At 64.5% G+C, this 22,136-nt stretch overlaps 3 protein-coding genes across 6 annotated transcripts; 2 read left to right on the forward strand and 1 right to left on the reverse strand.

The window, feature by feature from the left end:
* Window positions 1-257: 257 nt before the first annotated feature.
* On the forward strand, window positions 258-6,861 carry SYTL1 (synaptotagmin like 1). Its single transcript, XM_064635452.1, has 16 exons — window positions 258-412; window positions 995-1,159; window positions 2,155-2,455; window positions 2,956-3,101; window positions 3,175-3,283; window positions 3,780-3,819; window positions 4,109-4,202; window positions 4,392-4,480; window positions 5,062-5,181; window positions 5,280-5,446; window positions 5,531-5,633; window positions 5,737-5,898; window positions 5,967-6,045; window positions 6,119-6,218; window positions 6,297-6,502; window positions 6,585-6,861. Exons 3-16 carry the CDS (start codon window positions 2,205-2,207, stop codon window positions 6,722-6,724), a joined length of 1,806 nt encoding a protein of 601 aa, XP_064491522.1. The 5' UTR covers window positions 258-412; window positions 995-1,159; window positions 2,155-2,204; the 3' UTR covers window positions 6,725-6,861.
* Window positions 6,862-7,274: 413 nt separating this feature from the next.
* CD164L2 (CD164 molecule like 2) lies at window positions 7,275-12,802 on the reverse strand. 4 transcript variants are annotated; one of them, XM_064635455.1, is made up of 6 exons: window positions 12,615-12,799; window positions 10,853-10,957; window positions 10,247-10,324; window positions 9,999-10,064; window positions 9,155-9,320; window positions 7,275-7,727 (listed from the first exon to the last, which is right to left on the reverse strand). In XM_064635455.1, exons 1-6 carry the CDS (start codon window positions 12,697-12,699, stop codon window positions 7,721-7,723), a joined length of 507 nt encoding a protein of 168 aa, XP_064491525.1. In that variant the 5' UTR covers window positions 12,700-12,799; the 3' UTR covers window positions 7,275-7,720. The 4 variants fall into 4 exon arrangements, with proteins under 4 accessions (XP_064491525.1, XP_064491524.1, XP_064491528.1 ...); XM_064635454.1 differs by lacking the exon at window positions 7,275-7,727 and adding an exon at window positions 7,980-8,761 and having other exon boundaries at window positions 12,615-12,801; XM_064635458.1 differs by lacking the exons at window positions 7,275-7,727; window positions 10,853-10,957 and adding an exon at window positions 7,980-8,761 and having other exon boundaries at window positions 12,615-12,802.
* A 1,555-nt stretch (window positions 12,803-14,357) lies between these two features.
* Window positions 14,358-17,085, forward strand: GPR3 (G protein-coupled receptor 3). The gene is made up of 2 exons (XM_064635453.1): window positions 14,358-14,542; window positions 15,151-17,085. The coding sequence occupies exon 2, from the start codon at window positions 15,176-15,178 to the stop codon at window positions 16,160-16,162; it is 987 nt and encodes a 328-aa protein (XP_064491523.1). The 5' UTR covers window positions 14,358-14,542; window positions 15,151-15,175; the 3' UTR covers window positions 16,163-17,085.
* The last annotated feature ends 5,051 nt before the right edge of the window (window positions 17,086-22,136 follow it).

The raw sequence follows: 22,136 nt of genomic DNA on the forward strand, positions 1-22,136 counted from the left end.
CAGGTGCCCTCCCAGGCACCCCATGCCCACATCCTGCCCCCCCAAACCCCTGCGTGACACCAGGGCAGGGGGGGTCTCCCACCCCATCCCCTTTCCCACACCCTTGACTTCGAGTCTCCACCAGACTTGGGGTCCCCCCGCCGCGGGGCTTCATCCCCGCCGCGCCACCCCTTCCCAGGCGCCTGACGCCTCCCAGTTCAGCCCAGTTCAGCCCAGTTCAGTCCCGTCCGGCAGGTGCTGCTGGCTCCAGTCCCTGATTTCGTGCCGCCGGGCGAGGAGGCGCTCGCAGGGCTGCGGTTGAGTCACCTCGCACCCAGCCGGGGGTGGGACCGGGGGCACCCGCGCACCCACGAGGGTCCCCGTGGGGTTACCGGGGTCGCGGCGAGACACCGAGACCCCACCACCCGGGTAGGTAAGGGCGGCCGAGGGGCTGGACCCGCCGCGGGGGCTGCACAGACACCCCGGGGTGGGGGTGTGTGTGTGGGTCTGGCTCCTCTCGCCCCACCCCGTGGGCTGCAGCCCCCCTCCCCTCCCTGCTCCTCTCCCCACTGAGGACAGTGGGCTGGGGGCTCGGGGTCACGCGTTTGTGGGGCGGCTTTTCCTTGTCCCCACGCTGTGGCAGAGGCCTGGGGCTGGCCGGGGGGCTCCCTGGTGCCGGGAGGAGTGGTGGGGGGATCGTGGGTGGCGACAACCCCCGGCTGGGATCTGCCGGTCCCTGGGGGGCTGTGGGGGGTCACCCAGGAGGGGCTGAGCCTTGGGTGCATTTTGGGGGTGAGGGGGCGTTTCATGCCGTCTGTTGACCCCCCTCCATTGCCACGGGCTGCCTGCCAAGAAAAAAGGGGGGCGTGCACACCCCCCTGCAGATTGTGGCTTACTGGGGAGGTTTAACTGGTTTGACTGGTCTCCCGTGCAGGGTGGGGGGCCGGGTGCTCAGCACCCCTCTGCGCGGGACGGGGAGTGCTTGTTTACGGCTCGGTTTTTGGGGTCCCCACAGGGAGCTGGGGACCCACAGCAGCGCCTGGGCCAGACCTGGGTGCGTTTTGAGGTGGCAGCGCTGTTCCGGGGCGGGGGGACCCCCCCGTGTGCCGGCAGTAAACAGGATACGAGCGGCTGCGGCGGGGAGGCAGCGGCAGCATCGCCTCAGCCCCGGTGAGAGCCGGTACGTGGCCCCTGAACGCCCCCCACCCCAGCCCTGATGAGAGCCGGGATGTGCCCCCCGAGACCCCCCAGCCCCGCTGCTGGGGGCAGGGTGCTGGTGGGGGGCACAGGTTCCCCCTGGAAAGGGAGGCCAGGTGGTGTTGGGGGTCCCTGGTGTTGGGTTGGAGGGGTCTGTGGTGGGGATGGCACCCAGTGCTCAGGTGCTGGGCTGAGGTCTCCAACACTGGGAGGTGTCTGAGGCCCCCGGGGCTGGGACAGGGTCACCCGTGGGGGGGGGGACAGGGTGATCCACGGGACTGGGGGAAAGGCAGCCGTGGGGCTGGGACAGGACCTTCTGTGGGGTTGGGGACAGGCTGGGAGAGGGCCACCGGTAGGGCAGGGACAGAGTCACCGGGGGGGCTGGGGACAGGGCCGCTGGTGGGGGGGGGGTACCCCCGGCCGTGGGGGTGCTCAGGTCCCCGTGGGGTGACCGGGGGTGGGCTGGGGGGGCTCTGGGCTGGTCCTGCCCCACCGCTGCTGCAATTTCCTGCCCGTGGTGACACCAGGCAGCGCTTCCCCAGCGCCGGGGACAGGAAGGGTAGTGGTGAGGTAACACCGGCTGTGGAGCAAGACCCCCTCGGGAGGTGTGATGAGCTGAGTACGGTCTCAGCCCGGTTCGGTCTCAGCCCGGTGCAGTCTCAGCCCGTTGTAGGGGCAGCCAAGCCCCCTTTTACCATCTGTCCGTGTGCCGTGGCACCCGGTGAATCCCATGGGAAAGCGGGCAGGGGCAGAGCCGGCCCTGAGCAAACACCCTGGGCAAACAGAGGCCGCGGGCGGGGCTGACCCTGGCACGGAGCCGGCAGCGCAGGAGCGGCACCGTGTCCCTCAGCCTGCCCTGGGCACTGCCCATACTCTTCCCTCGGCCCCCTCGGCATCATCCCACCCCTTTGTCCTCGCTGGGGGTCTTCGGGGTGGGTGTGTGGGTGCACGCTGAGCTTCCCCCCCTTCTCCTCGCAGCGGGATGATCGCGGGGGATCATCCCCAGCGGCCCCGAGGTCCCTCTCCAGATGTTGGCATCGCTGGTGCATGCCCGGCACGCTGAGCCCCCCCGGCACGCTGAGCCCCCCGATCCTCAGCGCCCACCTAAGCCAGGGCCCCGGGGTGTCCCCGGGGTGTCCCCCCACCCCGCCATGGCGCTGGAGGTGGGGGTCGAGGCGCTGCTGGACCTGAGCTTCCTGACGGAGGAGGAGCGATGTGCCATCGCAGAGGTGCTGCGCCGCGACTGGCAGCTCCGCCGGCGCGAGGAGGGGCGCATCAGGTGGGCTGGGGGTCCCCTGCTCGGCGTCACCCTTGGGGACAGCGTGGACCACCCCCAGGAGTAGCCAGTGTGGGGTCTATCAGCTTTAGGGAGAGCTGCTCCTCCCAGCTCCAGACCCATCAACCTTGAGGACAGCACGAATCCCCCAAAAGCAGCCACCTTGGGGTCTGTCACACTTGGGGACAGCAGGAACCCCCCCAGAGCAGCCACTTTGGGGTCCATCAAAGGTGGGGACAGCACAGCCCCCCCGAAAGCAGACACTCTGGGGTCTGCCACCCTTGGGGACAGAGCAGTCCCCTTTTCCCCGGTGATGGGGTCACCCATGGAACCCAGCCAGGGTTCAGCCCCACGGTGGGTCACACCAGCCCTGGGGGTCCCAAACCCCCTGAGAGACAGTGGCAAGTGGCTCCCTTGGTTGGGAGGGGCCCTGGGGACGGTGGTGCGGGGGGGCTGATGGCAGTGCCAGGGCGGGGGTCCCAACGCCACCCTCCCGCCACCAGCAAGCTCCGCAAGTCGGTGTCGGACCCGGCGCGGCTGCGGGTGCTCACCGGGGACTGGTTCTGCGACGCCCGCGCCCAGCGCCACCGGCACCCCCTGGGCTCCGACCTCGTCCGGGCCTCCATCCGCCGCAGGAGGCGGCCCCGGGGTAGGTGAGGGACGGGGACCTGTGGGGACAGAGGTGCCAGGGCTCGGCCCACTGAGCTCCCCGGTGTCCCCAGGAGCAGGGGACCTGGAGCGTGGGGCCAGCCTGGGCGAGCTGGAGGTTATTGGAGAGCCACTGGCGGAGGAGAAGGAGGATGAGGATGGCACGGCAGACACGGATGAGAGGTGAGGGGGGAAAGGCGGGGCTGTCACCCCACGGTGACACCGGGGCTACTGACATCTCATTGGTACCCACCAGGGGTGGTACAGGGGGGGCTGGAGGTGGGGATTGAGGAGCAGAGCCTGTGGTGAAGGGGATGGTGCAGCCGCAGCTGGTATCTGTCTGTCCACCATCCCAGTGTCCATCTGTCCACTATCCCAGTGTCTCCCACCATCCCAGTGTCCACCTGTCCACAATTCAGTATTTGTCTGTCCATCATCCCAGTGTCTCCCACCATCCCAGTGTCTATCTCTCCACCATCCCAGTGTCCATCTGTCCACAATTCAGTATTTGTCTGTCCACCATCCCAGTGTTTCCCGTCTTCCTGGTGTCTACCCACCATCCCAGTGTCTCCCACCATCCCAGTGTCCATCTGTCCACCATCCAGTATTTGTCTATCCACCATCACAGTGTCTGTCTGTCCACCACCCAGACCAAACTAATGGTGGTCTCTTCCCACAGCAGCCCCAGGGAGGAGGAGCTGGTGGCCACCGAGCCCCAGGTGGGTCCCTGGGTGGGGGGTTGAGCAGTACCTGACCCTGGTGATGGGCTCGATGGGTGGGTGGAGGGTCACCCCTCTGCAGCCTGGAGCACCTGCAGTGTCACCCCAGGAGTGTGGTGCTGTTGGGGCCAGCCTTGTGTGTGATCCCAAACCCTGTGGAGCGATGGGAGGTGTCCCATGGGATGCCCCCCATGCTGTCCCCAGGGACACAGAGGGGCTGGGCTGAGGGCAGCAGGCAGGGGAGAAGGAGGTCCCTGTTTACACCCTTTCCCTTGGTGCCACCTCACAGCCCAGCCCCCCAGCCCTGGAGGAGGCCCCCATGTCACAACCCCCACAGAAGGGTGACATCCCAGTGAGGGAGCAGGACATCCCAGCCCAGACAGGTAACCGGGATGGGGGGTTGGTGCTGGGGAGATCTGGGGGGTTGGAGCCCCCTGGCACTGCTTCCCAGCCTCCTACCTCCCCCCTGGCTCCCCATTGTGGCCCCTCATCTTGCTCCTTTTGCCAAAAAAAGGGGACCCCCACCCTTCTACCCACCCCTGCTGGGTCGGTGCCACCCCACACCCTTGCAGGTGACACGGGAGGTGGGAACCCTTTTGGCTCATCCAGCACGGAGGAGGATGAGGAGGAGCCCGACTCTGCACCCAGCAGTGCTGGGCAGGTGGGATGGGGGGGCTGGATGGGATAGGGGGGCTGGAGGGGACTGGATGTCATTTGGGGGGGGATAGGACTACATAGGGCTATATAGGGCTATATAGGGCTGTATGGGGTTGGAGGGGCTGTGTGGAGTTGGGAGGGGGCTGGAGTGGGCTTTAAAGGCCTGTATGGCTGTGGGGGACACATATAGAGCTGTATGGGGTTGGAGGGGGTTTTATGGGGTTTTGGGGGACTGGAGGGGTCTGTATGGGGTTGGGGGGCACATACAGGGCTGTATGGGGTCAGAGGAAGTTTTATGGGGTTTTGTGGGACTGGAGGAGGCTGCATGGGGTTGGGGGGCACATATAGGGCTGTATGGGATTGGAGGTGTTTTTTGGGAGGTTTTGGAGGACTGGAGGGGGCTCTATGGGTTTGGGGGGCATGTATAGGGCTGTATGGGGTCAGAGGGGGTTTTATGGGGTTTTGGGGGACTGGAGTGGGCTATGTGGGGTTGCAGAGGAGCCTGTCTGGCCTGAGCAAAGCACAGACCGTGCCCACACACATTATGGGTCCAGGGGGTGTGCTGACCCCTCCTTGCATTTCCAGAGACCAGAGACCCTCCAGACAGATCAGACACTCCCAGACCAGGTGCCCCCACAGAACGGCCACACCCGCCCGAGCCTGCTGAGCACCAGCTCCTCCGTGTCCAGCCTCAGCTCCTCCACGGTACGGCACCGGGGGCTGGTTGGAGGGGTGTGTGTGGGGTGGGGGGTCACCTCCCCAGCCCCCCCTGACCCCACTGACCCCATCCCCCTGCCCTGCAGCTGAGTGGGAGCCTGATGAGCCTGTACAGCGAGGGGGAGCTGGGCAGTGTGGCCGTGAGGGGCTGTGTCCAGTTCTCCCTCCACTACGACCCGGCCAAGAAGGAGCTGCAGGTCCACGTGGTGCAGTGCCGGGAACTGGCCGAGGCCAAGAGGCAGCGCTCGGACCCGTGAGTGCCACAGCCCCCAGTGGCACTGCCCAGCTGGTGCCCACGCTGGCACCCACTGCACCCACCCCATTTTTTGATTACCAGGTACATCAAGACGTACCTGCTGCCGGACAAGTCCAACCGCAGCAAGCGCAAGACTGCGGTGAGGAAGAGGAGCTTGGATCCCATCTTCAATGAGACCCTCAAGGTTTCTATCCCTGCCCTGGGATGGTTTGTGTTGGGGGGGCCCCCTGGTTCAGCTTGGTTGGGTGGGGGGTGGATGATCTCACCCTGTGTCCCCTCCCCACCAGTACAAGCTGGAGAAGAGGGACCTGCAGGGCCGGACCCTGAACCTCTCGGTGTGGCACCACGACAGCCTGGGCAGGAACCTCTTCCTGGGGGAGGTGGAGGTCGCACTGGGTGCCTGGGACTGGGCCAACACACGCCCTGAGTGGTTCAACCTCCAGCCACGGGTGAGCCCCCAGCCCCCCCAGTTCCACCTTTCACCCACAGCCCCCTGTAACCCCCCCATCCTCCACAGATGCCCATCCCCTCGGACGGCCTCGCCAGCCGGGGCAACCTCAGCTTGGCACTGAAGTTCATCCCCGCTGGCTCAGAAGGTGAGAGGTGCCCCTGGGCAGCTGGAGTGGGGGTCTGGCACGGCAGGGTGCCCCTGACCCCTCTGGCCCACAGGCAGGGGGAATCCACCCACGGGCGAGCTGCACATCTGGGTGAAGGACGCTCAGAGCCTCATCCCGCTGCAGAGCGGCACCGTGGACGCCTTTGTGCAGTGGTAGGAGTGGGGGTGGCACCTTGGGGGGCACCCAGGGGGGCTGGTGGCAGTGTCCCCTCACCCCCTGTGTCCCCCCAGCTACGTGCTGCCGGATGACAGCAAGGCCAGCCGGCAGAAGACGCGGGTGGTGAAGCGGAGCCTGAACCCCCTCTTTAACCACACCATGGTCTACGACGGCTTCCAGGTCAAGGACTTGGCCGAGGCCTGCGCCGAGTTCACCCTCTGGCACCAGGAAGCCTTTTCCAAGCGCCAGCTGGGTGGGATCCGGCTCAGCCTGGGCACCGGTGAGGCCGGGGGGGACCCCCAGCACCTCAGGGTGCCCCCTGTGCCGTGGCTCGGGGGGTGACCGTGGGGGTCTCTCTGCAGGGAGCAGCTACGGGCTGCCCGTGGGCTGGATGGACTCGACGGCGGAGGAGCAGGGGGTGTGGAAGCGCCTCCTCCAGCAGCCCCGGCAGTGGGTGGAAGCGCTGCTGCCCCTGCGGACCAACCTGGCCCCCCGGGCGTAGCCCCCCGGTCCCACAAGGACCACCTGGTGCCAGTGGGACTGTGGGACCTGGGGGGATGGAGACCTGGAGCATCACTGTGCAGGGCTGGGGGTCTGTGCCCTCCCCTTCCAGCAGCAATGAAGTGACATCAGAGGGCACATCTGGTGGCTGATCATTGCTCTGGGCACCGTACCCCGATTTCTCCCTCCACTCTGGGGCTGGAGCTGCTGCACCTCACTGCTCCCAGTGTGGAGCTGTCCCCTCCATCACTGTCCTGCCGGCCCCTGGGGTGGCAGCCCCGGGGCTCCAGTGGCCTTGTCACAGCCCTGGGTGGGGTGGAGTGGTCACTCCCACACCAGAATGGCCCATTCCTTACTGGGAGACTCCACAGTGGTTCTTCTCCCCTGGTCACTGGGAGGACTGGAGTCATTTGGGGCCACCCACCAACACCACCCTGTGGGCAGGACACAGCCACATCCCCAGAGATTTGGTTTGCAGCCAAAATCTGGGACAGCACCCATTACTGGGGGCCTGGCAGCGACAGGTGACAGTGACACAGACACCAGGAATAACAGGAAAATCCTTTATTAGTCTCTGTCCCACCCTGTGCCGTCTCAGGCTTTGCCCCAGTGTGGGTCTGGGGTCTCGGTCAGCAAAGGGCCCCCCCTGCCAGCCATGACCACATGTCCTCTGATCCCTGGGGGGCCCCAGGTCCCCTGGGTGCTTGGCAAGAACAGGGTGGGGGAGCCTCAGGTGGGATTCAGGGCTGGATGGGCCCCCCCTGCCCACCTGCATCCCCTGGGGAGCAGCCAGAGGGTGCAAACCCCCGGAGCATCCCCAGCCACCGCTGGGGACAGGGGTCAGGCCTGGGGGACATGTCCCACCCTGGTGTCCCCAGCTTTGCATAGTCGTGGTGTGGGGGGGCCCTGTGGCCGCGGGGGGGTGGCACCAGCAGCCTCTTCACCCCGGGGAGGACAAGGACAGCGTCCCCCACCCAGCCTGGGGCACGCAGTGGCCTCAGATCCTGGTGCATTGGACAGAGAAGAGCCGTGGCAGGAAGGGTCCTGGAGGGCTTTACCCTGGGGGGGTCCAGCCCTTCGCAGCCCCCCCAGGCAGTGGGGTGCAGGAGGGGTGTCCCAGTGCCCACCCTGCTGCACCCATGCCATGAGGAAGGGTTGGACTGCACTGGGAACTCCTGCAGGGCAGGGATGGGGGGGCACCCCCTGCACCCCCACCCCGGCTACACGACCCCCCCCCCCCGGACACGACACAGACACCACCTCGCAGAGTTTAATGGGGGGCAGCCCGAGCTACAAGTGTCACCCCACAGCACACGACATGCACCCCCCTCCCCAAAACAACACACAGAAAGGGGGTGGGGGGACAGGGAACCCCCCCCGAACACCCCCCCAGAGCAACACAGAGGCACAGCAAAAGCACACAGCGAGGGCCTGGCTCCGCTCCTCCGGTGGGCACGGGGGGCTGGGGGGTCGGGGTGGGCGGGAGGGGGGTCAGGGCAAGGGGGTGGGTGCTCCAGCCAGAACGCTGAAGGGAAAAGAGAGACCACCAGGAGAAGAGGGGTGGAGAGGAGAGAGAGAGACCACCCCAGCGAGCCCCTGAGCTTTGGAGAGGCAACGGGGCAGGGGCTGCCGAGGTGGCTGCTGGGTGCTAACTGGGGCCAAACTGGGAGCCCTGCAGCTCCTGTCCTGTCGAGGACGCTCGGGGTGAGGGGGGGCTGCACCCTGCGGTGGTGGGACTGGGGGTGTTGGAGGCACCTCGCCCCGGTGGCAGAAGGGGCTGTACATCAGCTGCACCCCCCAAGGGGCTCCGTGCCTGAAAAGGGGGCAAAGGGGGGACACCCCCTCCCCTTCCACCACTAACGACTCACAGGAAAACAGCAAACCAGGTGGGAAACACCCGACATGCAAACCAGGGGAGAGGGTCCACGCCACCCTCCTCTCCCCGGGGAGGTGCGAGGGAAGGGTGAAGCTCCAGGGGTGCAGGGAGGGCACCCCCTCCCCATGGCCACCAGCACCCAGAACCTACTGGTTGTCCTCTCTGGCAGCGTGGAAGGAAAGAGAGACGGGGCACAGCCCCCCATGTTAGACACGACGAGCCCCACGGACATGGGAAGAGAGTGTGGACCCCCACCTGGCTCAGCCTCAGAGGGATGTATTTGGGGTGCCCCCACTCCCTACAGGGTTTAGAGCCAGGATCCAGCCAGACAATGACACAGAGAGGAGGTGGCAGGACAGCCAGACACCAGTGAGGGGACAGGTGGGGAGGGACAATGAATCCTCCCCTCACTGAATGAGGACAAAGAGCCACGGGAGACAACACAGCAGCGAGACAGGACACGCACCGGGGTGACCCCATTTTTGGCTTCAAGGGTGGGCTTGGCCCGGGTCCCCCCCTCCACCCCGGATCCCAGGGAGAGTGTGGAAGCCTTACAGTGTTTGGTAGGTGCTGTCCTTCGACTTGATGAACTTGATGACGAAGAAGACAACGGCCTGGATGCTCAGCACCAGCACGATGCCGCCGATGAAACTGGCTGTGTCGAAGCCGGGCGGGTGGAACTCGGGGCTGCCCGTCAGTGGGGCACTAGTGGTGGTGGTCCCTGTTGTCAGGGCAAAACGAGGGGTTTTTAGGGGGTTATGGGTGCTCTGGGTATCCCTGAGCACTGATGATCCTGCCAAGGGGAGGCAATTTGGGGTCCACGCAGCCCCCAGTTGCTGAACAGGGAGGGATGGTAGTTCCCAGCTTGGGGCTAGGATGTGCCCACCAACAGGTGGATGCTGGGATGGGCTCAACCCCTTCCCATGCCATAGCAGCTGGAGCTGCAGGAAAGGAGCCAGCAGGAAAAAGATCCCAGTGGGATCAATAATTCAGAGGGCTCTGGGCTCTGGTTACCCGCCGTAATTAGCCCAGTGCTCTCCAGTTCCCGCTTCCTGGAAGAGGCTTATTCTCTGCTCCCAGCCCCGGTTCCAATCAGGCTGGAGGTGGAATTTCCAGCAAGGATGGCATCAGGGATGGTTCCTGGGGGACTGTGGGGTGCCATGACCCCCTCAGCTCCATCCAAGCACTGTCCAGGGCAGAGAGGGGGGACGGGGACAGAGCTCCAACCCAGGACAGCAGTGGCACCTCCTGGGGCACAGTCCACTGATGCAACCCTGAGGCACATCCCTCCCAAAGGGGTGTGAAATATGGAGGGAATTGTCTTGTTGGGACTGGTCACTGATCCCTGGGGCATTCAGGACCCCCATCCCACCACCTTCCACCCCCCAGACCCACTCACTTGTGGAGTGTGTCACTGGCTCCTTGCTGTGGGACCGTGGAGGCTCTTCTGTGGGGGACTTCAGAGCTGGAGAGGGCAGGGACAGAGGGAAGGGGGAAGAAGGGGTGTGAGGGGACACCGCCACCCCCCCCACCACCCCAGATCCCTGTCCCAGGGGTGGGATTTCTTCCCCATGGCCCCAGCACCCAGAGCAGCACCTCTGTCCTGAAGGCTGCTGGGCCGGGGGGTCTGTGGGGGTCTGGGGTTACCTCGGCACAGGGTGCTGGTGTTGTAGAGTGCACAGGTCTCCCGTGTTGCTGCCCCTCTCTGCACACAGCTCCCTGTTTCTACAGGAAGAGGGAACAGGGTTTTCCCAAGGATCCCAATCCAGCACCCACTGCAGCCAATGGTGTTTGGGCCCTGGGCTGCCCTGAGCACCGGAGGGTTTGGGATGATGAGGACTCATTCCCAGGGCTGGACATTCATCCCTCCAAGGGGCTGCGAGTTGGGGCTCGTATCTGCACCCCCTCAGGGAAGAGCCCCAAACAAGGGCTTTATGAACAGCTGGTTTTCTTCCTTCTCCATTGCTTGGTGCTGCTCCGTGTGCACATGACAGAGGGTTCCCAGTGTTATCCCAGCATGGTGGGGAGCAGCACACACCAAAACCTACACCCCTGCCCACTGGACTGGCACAGATCCCCCCCTTCCCTCTGGGTGGGTCAGCTGAGATGGACCTTGACCATGGAAAGCAGCTGGGACGGGGCACCTGAGGGTGCTGAGTGCTGGCACCATCCCAGCACTGCCCCAGCCCAGTGACAGGAGCTGGAGAAGGCTGGTGGGAGTCCCTCCCTGTCCCCCCCAGCTGAGCCCCTCACCTGGCTCCTCAGGGGTCCTGCAGCCCACCCAGACGCAGCCGGTGGTGTTGTGTGAGGGGGTGGCAGCCGTACATGTCTCACAGGACCTCAGCTCGCCACACTCTCCTGCCAAATCCAGGGAAAAGGGATGAGGGCAGGGCCAGCATCTGTCCCCCTGGCTCTGGGGTTGAGGCTGGACCCTCAGCTCCATGGAGGGGGAATTCTGATGATGCTGTGGGAGGGATGAAGGCACATCCCAGAGCACCAAATCCACCCACACACCCGTCCCAGTGGAGTGTTTGCAGTGTCACCAGCTCTCCAGAGAGGGGACACCCCACAGCTCCCAGCCTGGGACACACGGGGCTCACCCCATCACCCACAGCGCAGGGAAACATCCCCCAGCCCTTGGGCTGGGATTTGGGATCCTGGGATCTTTTGGCCGATGTTTAAATGCAACGAGGCGGCAGCAGAGCCTGGTCGGGGTTACCTGAGCAGCATCACACCCTTGTCCCCCCAGAGTACCCCGCAGGACCCCCCACTCCCATGGCCCCGGTGAGGGCGGTGAGTCACTCGGGTGTTTGTGGAGCTGCTCTTCCCCCACACACGCTCATCACTAATTACAGCGCTGACTGTCGGCGAGGGAGGCTGCGACTGACGAGCCGCGGCCGGGCCCTGCCTGCACCTCGCCGCGTCCCACGCCCGCGTTTGCACCATCCCGGGAAAGACCCGGGAGCCATTTCCCACCCTGGATGTGTTTCCAGGCTCTCAGGGGGCAAACTCTCCTCCCAGGGCTCGCTGAGGGCTGGTAACCCCCTGGGTCTGCTCCCCAGGGGTCTTTCCAGGCAGGGACCTACCAAGCACAAGGCATCCCTGCCGGCAGCTCTTCCCACCCCACCACCTCCCTTCGGGGTGACCAGCGCCAGCCCCCCAGCTTTTAGGGTCCCCTAAAAACCGTTCTTGGCTGATGGGAAAGTCCCTTCTCTTTTTTTTCCCAGCAAAAGCCAAGGGGGCAACTGGTGGCATAAGGCAGGAAGCGGGGATGCTGCGGCCCCATTGCCATGGCTACGGGAGGGGGGTGGGCACGCCGCTGGGCCCCCCCTCCAGCATTTAGAGACCTGCCGGGAGCCAATGGGAAAGTAGGACTTTGTTCGCAAGGGTTTCAGGCAGGTTTGTAATTTTAAGTTATTTTTATCGCGGCAGGCGCAGGAACAGACGTTTGAGCCCAGCGTTGTCAACTCCCGCTCCTGCCATCAGGTGTGGGGAGGGAGAGGGAATAAAGGGGGACAGCGGGGCCGGCTGAGGTCACCCCCACCCCCATGGGTGCTCTGGGAACACGCATGGGTCCCGCTGGGATAAGTCAAGGTGGAAACGTCTCCCGGGAGCAGAGCGGGGGATGGGAGAAGGGGGGCAGAAGGATGCCAGGGGTTTGCATAATTAATGCCCGGAGTTGCAGCACCTCGGGAAGGGGGATGACGGCTCCGCTCCCCGCTCCCCACCAAGAGCCACGAGATCCCCACACTTTTTTGGGGGGAGTTGGACCCTGCACCCCGCTTATCCCGCAGCAGCCCAGCGCACCCCTCCGGGCCCTGAGGGGTCCCAGCCCCCCGGAACACGGCTGGGAGAAGGGGTCCCTCTCCCTGCGAACCGAGCAGGCGACGGAGTCTTGTGGGGGCGGGAGGAGCCTTTGGAAAGAAAAGACCCCCCCCGAAAAGTTCATCTGCTCCAAAGCTGCAAGCTCACCCCCCCAAGCCCCAAGCTCCCCCCCGGCGCCCCCCGGCCGTACCTGCGCGGGTGGGAGCGGGTCCCTGCGCGCAGAGCAGCGCGCACAGGAGCGCGCAGTGCAGCGCCCCGGGACCCGGCGGGGCCATGGCCTGGCCCGGCTCGGCTCAGCGCGGCTCGGCCCGGTCCCAGCGGGCGGTGTGGCCGCGGCTCTCCCGGGAGAGCGGAGCGGAGCGCCGGGCAGATGCGCGCCCGCGGGAGGCGGCCCCGGCGGCGGCGGGGGAGGGTGGGGGGGCGGCCTCGCCTCGTCGCGCCCCGCCCCGCCCCGGCAGGCCCGGCCCGGGAAGGGGGGGTCTCTCCAGAGGTGCATCCCCCCCCTCCCCACACACACCCCCCCTCGCTGCCGCGGCCGTGGGGAAGCCGCGGCTGACTCGGGACCGTGGGGTCCGGGCTGAACCCTTGGCACGGGGTGTTCTGCTGCACGGGTTGTACACACCGTACACCTGCACACACCTGCACACCTGAACACACTGTACACCTGTACACCTGCACACCTGTACACACCTGCACACCTGAACACACTGTACAACCCGCACACCTGAAAACACTGCACACACACCTGCACACAACTGCACACACTGTACACACTGCACACCTGGACACCCTGCACTCACTGTACACACTGGACACACTGCACACCTGGACACCCTGCACTCACTGTACACACTGGACACACTGCACACCTGGACACACTGAACCCCCTGTACACTCTGGACACTCACTGCACACCCTGCACATGCAGCACACCTGAACCTGCACACACCTCACTCCCGGACATCCCGCACACCCCGCAAGCCGTGCGTGCACCGCACGCTGCCTGTGCACGGTACACCCCGAACACCGCGCACCCCCCGCACAGCCCGCCCGCACACAGCCCGCTGCACACCCCATATACCCCCCTCGCCCCTGCCCCGTGCTCGGGGCACCGCGATCCTCCCCGGGGCTGCGGCGGGTCCCCCCGGGGCCCGGGTCCTCTCGTTCAGCACCGCGAACAGCTCCCGCCGGGCCGGGCCGAACCGGGCCGGGACCCTCCGGTCCCTGGCCGAGCTCCGAGGGGGCGGCCGCAGCCCCCTCTGGGAGCATCGGGGGCTCTCGACCCCCGCGGAGTGCCGGCAGTCCCAAGTACCCCGGGACACCCCCCCCTCCCCAGCAGGGACAGGGAAACTCCCCGGGCTTCGAGGAACCGGCGCGGGGGAAGAGTCCCGGGGGGCGCACGGCTTCGCCTTCCTCCCCCTTCTCCTCCTCCTTCTCCTCCTCCTCCCAGGGGGGAGGGCTCCCCGTCAGCCGCCCTTCCCGCAGCCCCTCCCGGCCGGGCCTTCCCCCTTCTCCCGGCCATGAATTATTCAGCCCCGCGTGGGAAAGCCGGGCCGCGGGGACCCTCCGGGGCTGCGCGTCCCTGGATGTGCGGGGCCAGGGGAGGACTCATCCTCACCCCCTCCTCCTCCTTCTCCCCACCGGCCGCCCCCTCCAAAGCGGAGCCCCCAAACCTCTGCATTGCGGGGAGGGGGGGATGTGGGGGGGAGCCCGCACCCCTTTCTCTTTATCGCGGGGGTTTAAGGGGGGGGTCCCGTGGGTGGCGTGAGCCCGGGTTTGAGGTGGGCAGGGGGGTTTGAAGCGGGGCGTGGGCCGGGGTGGTGGTGGGTGGGGTGGGTGGGGGTGAGGGCCCTGTTTTTTTATGAATGAGCTGCGATTACTATGCGGCGCGCGCGCGCCCGCGCTGCCTGTGCGGGCGCTGATTGGCCCGTCGGCGGCATTGACGTCACGGCGGGGTGAGCGGGGTTTTGGGGGGGGCGACGGTGAGTCACCCCCCGAACCCCCCCGGAGCCCCCCCGGCCGGGCTCGGCCACTATAACTCGGCGGCGCCCATGGCAGCGGCCCCCCAGCCGGGCAGCCCAGCACAGCCCGGGCCCCGGCCCCGCAGCATCCCGGCAGGTGAGTGCCTGGCACCGCGGGGGGGGCACCGGGAGGGGGGGGAGCCCGCAGGGCGAAGGGGAGGGCAGCGAGGAGCGGCCGTGCCCCCCCCCACCCCATCCAGGGGCTGTGCTGCCTGCCCAGGGAGGGGTAGACCCCCCAAGGTAAGGGGGGATCCCCTGTTTGGGGGGTGCATGGTGGGGCTGGGGAGGTGTCTCTGCCCGCTGGGGTGCTGGTCTGGGGGGGGAAGGGTTACCCCCTTCACCTGCTGCTTGAGATACCCTCGGTTTGGCCCTGAAGTCTTTGCTGGGGAAGGGTTTCCAGTACCAGTCCTGCTCCCCCAGGATTTATCCACCAAAATCATGCAGTGCCCAACCCCCAGGCAGGCAGGAGCAGGGGTGTCGTGTGTGTGTGTCCCTGCCCTTTATTCACCTGTTTATTTTAAAACCAAACCACCTCATCCCGAGAAATCCCCTTGGAGCAAACAGCGAGCCCCCCCTCAAACACACACAGCTCTGTCCTCCTTGTTGAAGACAACTTTTGGGGGGAAGCAGGACTGTCCCCAGCTGAGTGGCACAGGGAGGGCTTGTGAGGGCAGCAGGTGCTGAGGGGGCTGCTTTTGCTTTCAGCTGCAGCAGGTCACCCTCCGCCACCATGATGGAGAAAGGGCCCCCCAACTCCAGCGAAGGCCAGCAGGGCTGGTTTTCTGCCAGGAATGGCAGCGGCAGCTCCCTGGACCTGGAGTCTGTGGTGCGACCCCTGGCCTTGAACCCGTGGGACGTCGTGCTCTGCGTCTCCGGGACCATCATCTCCTGCGAGAACGCCATCGTGGTGGTGGTCATCTTCTACACGCCGGCCTTCCGCGCCCCCATGTTCCTCCTCATCGGCAGCTTGGCCACGGCCGACCTCCTGGCGGGTTTGGGGTTGATCCTGCACTTTGCCTTCGTCTACTTCGCGCCGTCGGAGGCGGTCAGCCTGCTCACGGTGGGGCTGCTGGTCACCTCCTTCACGGCCAGCGTCTGCAGCCTGCTGACCATCACCATCGACCGCTACCTGTCCCTCTACAACGCCCTGACCTACTACTCGGAGAGGACGGTCACCAGGACTTACATCATGCTGATCCTCACCTGGGGAGCCTCCATCTGCTACGGGCTCCTGCCCGTCATGGGCTGGAACTGCCTGAAGGAGCCGCCCGCCTGCAGCGTCGTCAGGCCGCTGACGAAGAACCACCTCATCATCCTCTCCGTGTCCTTCTTCGCGGTGTTCGCGGCGATGCTCCAGCTGTACGTGCAGATCTGCCGGATCGTGTGCCGGCACGCCCACCAGATCGCCGTGCAGAGGCACTTCCTGGCCAGCTCCCACTACGTCACCACCAGGAAAGGCATCGCCACCCTGGCCGTCATCCTGGGCACCTTCGCGTCCTGCTGGCTGCCCTTCGCCGTCTACTGCCTGCTGGGGGACTACACCTACCCGGCCCTCTACACCTACGCCACCCTCCTCCCCGCCACCTACAACTCCATGATCAACCCGGTCATCTACGCCTTCAGGAACCAGGAGATCCAGAAAGTGCTCTGGGCCGTGTGCTGCGGCTGCTTCTCCTCCACGCCGCCCTTCCGCTCCCGCTCCCCCAGCGACGTCTGACGTGCCCCCCCCGACCACCTCCCTGCACCTTCCACTCACCGGCTGCACTCGGGGGATCCACTTTTATTCCCCTTCTCATTCCCAGAGGCAACGGTTGCAGGAGCTCTTGGAACCAGGCAGCTCTTCCCAGCCTCGTCCTTTTCGGGCACAACCCCTTCTTGGCCTCTATTTTTCCACTTTTTGAATGTACAGGAGAAAAAAGTGTATTTTTTATCCATAATATAATCTATATTTATGTGAGAGAGAGAGAGACAGAGAGAGAGGGGGGAGATCCTCATATTTTCTTTAAAACTATTTACGATGCTTTATTTTTTTAAGGGGGGGCAAAACCAGGAATGTTCACCCCCATCTTGCTTTTTTTACAACCTCATTATTTACCTCAGATAGTTAAAATATATTTTGTACGTTTGGGGAAGGGGGGAAGAGACTCATTGCCAGAGGAGGAGGGATTCAAACCCTCCCCCCCCACCTTCTCCCAGCTGTCCATCCATCGCTTTATTTATTGTTTTTTTTTAATTATTATTTAATTTGATTTCTGTGCCTCCCTCCCGCCCAGCGCTGGGCCCTGCTGCCCTCTAGTGCTCGCTGCCTTCGGGAGGAGGGGGCTGCCGGAGGCTCCGCACCCCCAAACTCAGCAGTTTTGGGGTCCTCTGGGTGCTGCCACCCCCCCTCCTGGCACCCAGGGCTCCCCCCGCCAAAGCCTTTCTTTGCACTGGGGCTGGATTTGCACATTTTGGAGGGGGGAGATAGATGTGAAGAGGCCTCTTGTGATGGGGCCCCTCTGGATGGGGATCTCTTGGGATGGGGGATCCCTCAGGATGGGGAACCCTCGGGATGGGGACCTCTCGGGGCCGAGGTGAGGGCGGAGGGGGCTGCTTCTTGTTTACAACCGTGGGAGGGGAATAAATTAATTTGTGATACGAGGTGCGGCTGTTTGATGCTGGGGAGGGGGTGGGCTGGTGTTTCCCGAGGAGAGAGAGCAGGCTGAGGTCCCCGAGTCCCATCAGGGCCGTCTCCCCGCTCCGTTTCCCTGCTCCCGGACAAGAGATGCCAAGCGACAGCGCTTCCCCCACCCATCACATCCTGTTAGCAGGGCCCTGACCATCCTCATCCTCACAGCGCCCAGCGGGCAGAGGGGCTGCACCCACTCTCCCGGTGACATCTGATGTGTCCCCCTCCAGGCACGGCGAGGACTCATTCCCGGGGGAGGGTGTGTGTGTCCATCCGAGGCGCCCTCCATCCACTGGGATGCTGTCCCTGCCTCCATCACTGCGCTCCAGCCCCTCTCCTGGGGGTCTCTGCATGGGGGGCACCCCCACACTGAGGCTCCCGTGCTCCAAGAGCCGCTGCTCACACAGGGTGTGGGACGCCCGTCCTTGCTGCCCGTGCTCCTGCTCGCCTCAGGGAAGGAAGGGTTAACGATGGCACAGCTAATTAGGGCAGCTCAGCCCCTCTGGTGTCAGGACTCTGCACCCCCAGAGCCCCCCGCGTCCCTGCGCACCCCGGTCAGGGAGCAGCAGGTTTCTCACAGGCATTTGTGCATCCGCAGACGCGCCGGGATGTGGCAGAGCCCGGGGCTGAGGAGCAGCCGGGGCCGGCTGGTGCTGTGGGAGGAGTGTTGGCCCCCCCCGAGGCTCCACTTCACCTTGGGCTCGGGGACCTGGTGGCAGCCCGGGGGGTTGGTGCTGTTTATTGCAAAGGAAATAAAGATTTCCTTCGGCTCTGTGCTGGAAAGGGGCTGTGGCAGCAAGTGATGAGGGGAAATGGGGTTGGAGAGAGGCTGAAGGACCCACAGATCATCTCTCCCACTCTCCCAGGGCTGGGCTCAGTGTTGTGGATGGGGAATTTGGGGCTCTGCTTGTCCCCAGGGAGGTTAAGGCAGGGGTTGGAGATGCTCATTGTACCCTAGGGCCCTCCATCCCTCAGCCAGGGGATAATTCCCAAGCCCACCTCCCCCAGCAGTGAAAAATCCTGTAATTCCCATCCCTGCTGTGTTCAGGAGCAGTTCATACCTGGTGGTTCTTATGTCAACATCACATGGCAGCTGAAACAGCTTCTCTCTCTCCCTCGTGCCTCCCCTGCTGATGTCTTCAGAGGGAGCTTCTCCGTGGTGTGCAAGCCCATCCAGTCCCTCCCACTCCCCGGGGTCCCTGTCACCTTCTCTGGGGACAGGGTGACACACCAGGGTGTGCAGGGCACAAAGGCAGCACCATTCAGGTCTGCTGGGAGCCCCCTCAGGCTCCCACCCCCCCACAGCCAGCAGTGGGGTGGGCACAGGGCTGCAGCTCCCCCTTCCCAGATCCTGTCAGGGCTGTGCTGGAGCTGGTGAGCTTCCAAGATGGATGGGAGGTTGATTTCTCCTGAGTCCTGGGAGTGACCCACAGTGACAAAAGCCACCACAACCCAGGCCAAGGGGTTCTCCCCATGGCCAGCAATTTGGGAGCTGTTGGTGCTGGAGCCCTTGAGTCCTTTATCCCCCCCACCACAGGTGCCCCAAAAACGTCACCCTCACAGCCCTGTCCCCTGGTGCCACCAGCCACCAGGGTGGCCATCACCCAGCACGTGGCTGCTCCACGTGCCCCTTCCTGCGTGGGAAACACACCCTGTGCCTCCTACCTGTGTCCGATTCCCTGCTGCCAGGATGGATGAGGGAAGCTGAGGCTGAGCACGGGGCTGGAGGAGCCACCACCCCCCGAGCCTGCTGGTGCTGGTCCTTCTCCCAGCACTCCAGCCAGTCCAGAGGCATTCCCAGCTGCTCCAGGCCTTTGGGGGATGATGGAGCAGGCGGCAGCAGGCAGGGAGGTACAGCCTGCAGCAGCATGGCCCAGCCTGCTCCCTTTTTTGGTGGAGAAAGACGCAGAAAGTGAAGCTATAAAAAAGAGTCAAACCCATCCAAGAAGGCGCCTGAGTGCTGAGCAGCCACCCCCACGCTGGGGATGAGCAGGAGGGGCTCGGGGGGGACCAACAGCCCAACTTTGGGGTTAAAACATGAGCTGAGAGATGTGGGCACGGTGTCACCCCAACTGTGCTCACACATCTGGCAGGGCCAGCCCTCCCCAGGCTCCCAGCAGATGCCGTAAGCACAGCCAGCTCTTGCCTCCAAGCCCTGCCCATGCTGCAGTGCAGGCAGGGGACTGGGGTGGGATTTGTTTCCTGTCTCCAGTGTGGGCAGCCCTGGTCCTGTTGGCAGCAGCAGGGCTCAGATCTGGCTCCAAGGACCTGCCCTTGGCCACCTTGCAGGTGAGAGCGCTGGCAGCACCCACGGCAGAGCCAGGGCTGGTCCCAAAGCACCCACTACAGAGCCTCCACTCCAGCCCTGGTGCCAGTTTCACCAGATGGGAGGAGGGGAGGAGGTTGCTGCTACCCCAAAACCTCCCACCAGCATCCTGAACCCTGAGTGCCCTCCCTGGGGCAGAGCCAAGTGTTACCCTTGCCCACACCTCATCCCAGGGATGGGTCTCTGTCCCAGTGCCTTACTGGGACACCCGTGACGGGATCACAACCCCCAATATCCTCCCTGCACCACCCTGGGTCCGCCGGGCCATGGGGAGGGCTGGCAGCTCCAGTTATGGGCCTGGGTTACATTTAAATGAGAAACCTCAGCCCTGGCTTGGGGGATTTTGTTTCCTTGGAAGCAGGAGCAGGCAGGAAATGAAGAAAACACGGCCCCACTGTAAGCGTTTTACCAAATGCCGGAGGCAGCGGGAGGCATTTCCCGGCGCGGCTCAGCCTCGGAGCATCATCCCGGGCCACCACCGCAGCCGTGGCTCCGGGAGGCACGGGGTGGTGCTTCCCAGGGAGGAAAGTCTGTCTGAAAAGGTTGTGCTGTGTGGGAGACAGAGAAGTGCAGGGTGGACAGGGGGTCAGTCAGTTTTATTCCCGCCGCAGCATCCGATGCAGAAGCGGCTTCGTGCCACGAGCCCTGGATGGGGCGCAGGGACCCGGGGCCAGCAGGACCCTCTGCTCCCCTTGGGAAGCTCCCAGAGGACCAGGCTCCTGTGCTGGCTGAGGGCTGGGGCTTTGTCTGACTGGATGGGGAGGATAATTCCTCCCTGGCCACATCCCCAGCTCCGCGCCGGCTGCCTCGAGCCCTCGCCATGCCGGCGCTGGCCTTTGCGGAGCGGCTGAGCCCGGCGCAGAGCTGCTGCCCTGCCAGACTGCAGAAACTTGAGCTCCAAATAACATAATTCCTCTGGCACCCCGTGGTTATTTGTGAGCTGCTGTGAGCAGATGGAAGAGTTACAGATAAAGCCATCCGCAGCACGGGAGCCGATTGCCTTCCCCACACAACCGCGTAGGCAACGGCAAAGGCAGGGAGGAGGAGAGAAAAAAAAACCACCAGGCAGCAAGAGGAGCGAGAGAGGAGTCAGCCATTTCTGAGGGGTTGAGCTGCCATCTCAGCACACCTACGTGCGAGGAACGGGGACTCTCTGCTGGCAGCGGGCCCTTCCCATGATGCTGGAAGAGGGGAGTGCTCTCCCACCACCCATGGCTGCTTGGCCAGGGACAGCAGCGCGAGTCGGGGGTGACATTGGCACGGCGGAGCGCTGCCACACACTGGGAGAGCAGGCTGTTAACGCTGATCCGAGCTGGCAGCGCCTGCACTCGCTTCGGTCCCAGAGGGGGAATTAAGGGAGAGAAGCTGACGTCAGTGGTGGAAAGGACACGCAGCCCACTCGTCCAAGGCAGCCGGCAGCATCTTCTGGGTGTTGCTAACACCACCTTGAAGGAGAAAATTAAATAGGTCTTTGGAGACGAGGGCTCCTGTGAAGCTGCAGCCCGGCCAACTGTGATCCGGTGCCGAGTCGTGTGGAAGAGACAGACGGGCAAGGACAGAGATCAAAGGCCAGGGCCAAGGTTGGTGTGCCAAGGCACTGGAGCTGTGGAGAGGCTCCCCCAGCTGCGGCAGGAAACTGCAGCTCATGGGCAGGGCTGGGGCTCCGAGAGCACCGGCACACAATTCCCAACAATTCCCATCTTCTCCCTGCACCAGGCACCAGCAGCTTCCCTGGAGAGTGGAAGAGTAGGGCCCTGTGGGTTACCCGGGAAGGCAGATCTGGGACTAAGTTCTCCCTGTGTTTTAGGGGGTTAAACCAGCACGACACTCCCCAACACCCCCCAGACTCCAAAGATGACTTCCAAGGGCTGTCACCCCAAAAGCACAGGGCCATGTGCTACCGTGCACCCCAAAAAAGCAGGGGCACCACCTGGCCACAGCCACACCCATGCAGGGTGCCAGGAGCACCGGCTGCTCCTCCCGGCCCCGAGGCAGAGCCAAGAGCTGGGACACAGAGCTCCAGGGAGCGTGGAAGCCCCAGAGCTCCCTCCTTCCCCTGCCCTCCGCGCCCCAGCACGACTAAAGGCCTTGCTTGTTCAGGAGCTGGCAAGGCCAATTAATCTAATGAGGTTTTGCAGCCAGGGACTATTGTCAGCCAAGAAAGGCACAGCACTGCGGAGCGAGGCACCGGTGTCTCCGAAAGCCAAGGGAATTTGGCAGAGCAGAGCCCGCGGTAAAAGCAGGGACAAGGAGCAGCAGGGATGGAGCCTTTTGTTGCTCTTCAGCGACCGGGAAGAAAACGGAGCCACACGGAGCGAGGCCAGACGAGGCACCTGAGCTCGGGGCCAGGAGCCACCGCTGCCAGGCAGATTAACTGCACGAGGGACCTTGAGCTGCGAAATGGAGGCAAAAAGCCTCGGCAGCCCCCTCCCAGCCCAGCTGCAGCCACTCCGCTATGCAAGATGGAGCCCAGGCTCATTTCCTAGGGCAGGGAGCACCGGCGGGAGGCTCCTCCTGGATGGGGCTTCCTCGGATCTGTCAGCCTCAGACTCCCACCATGGATAACCCCCAGCCCAGCCCGGCACAGGGAAAAGGTGTTTCTCAGACAGCTCGGGATGCACTGAGTGTCCTCGGACACAGTCAGCACTTCCATGGACACTGGGCTTCCCAAGGGACACCCAGCAGCCCTGTGTGACA

The sequence above is a fragment of the Pseudopipra pipra genome, chromosome 24, assembly GCF_036250125.1.
Source record: "Pseudopipra pipra isolate bDixPip1 chromosome 24, bDixPip1.hap1, whole genome shotgun sequence".
In the NCBI taxonomy this organism is placed as follows: domain Eukaryota; kingdom Metazoa; phylum Chordata; class Aves; order Passeriformes; family Pipridae; genus Pseudopipra; species Pseudopipra pipra.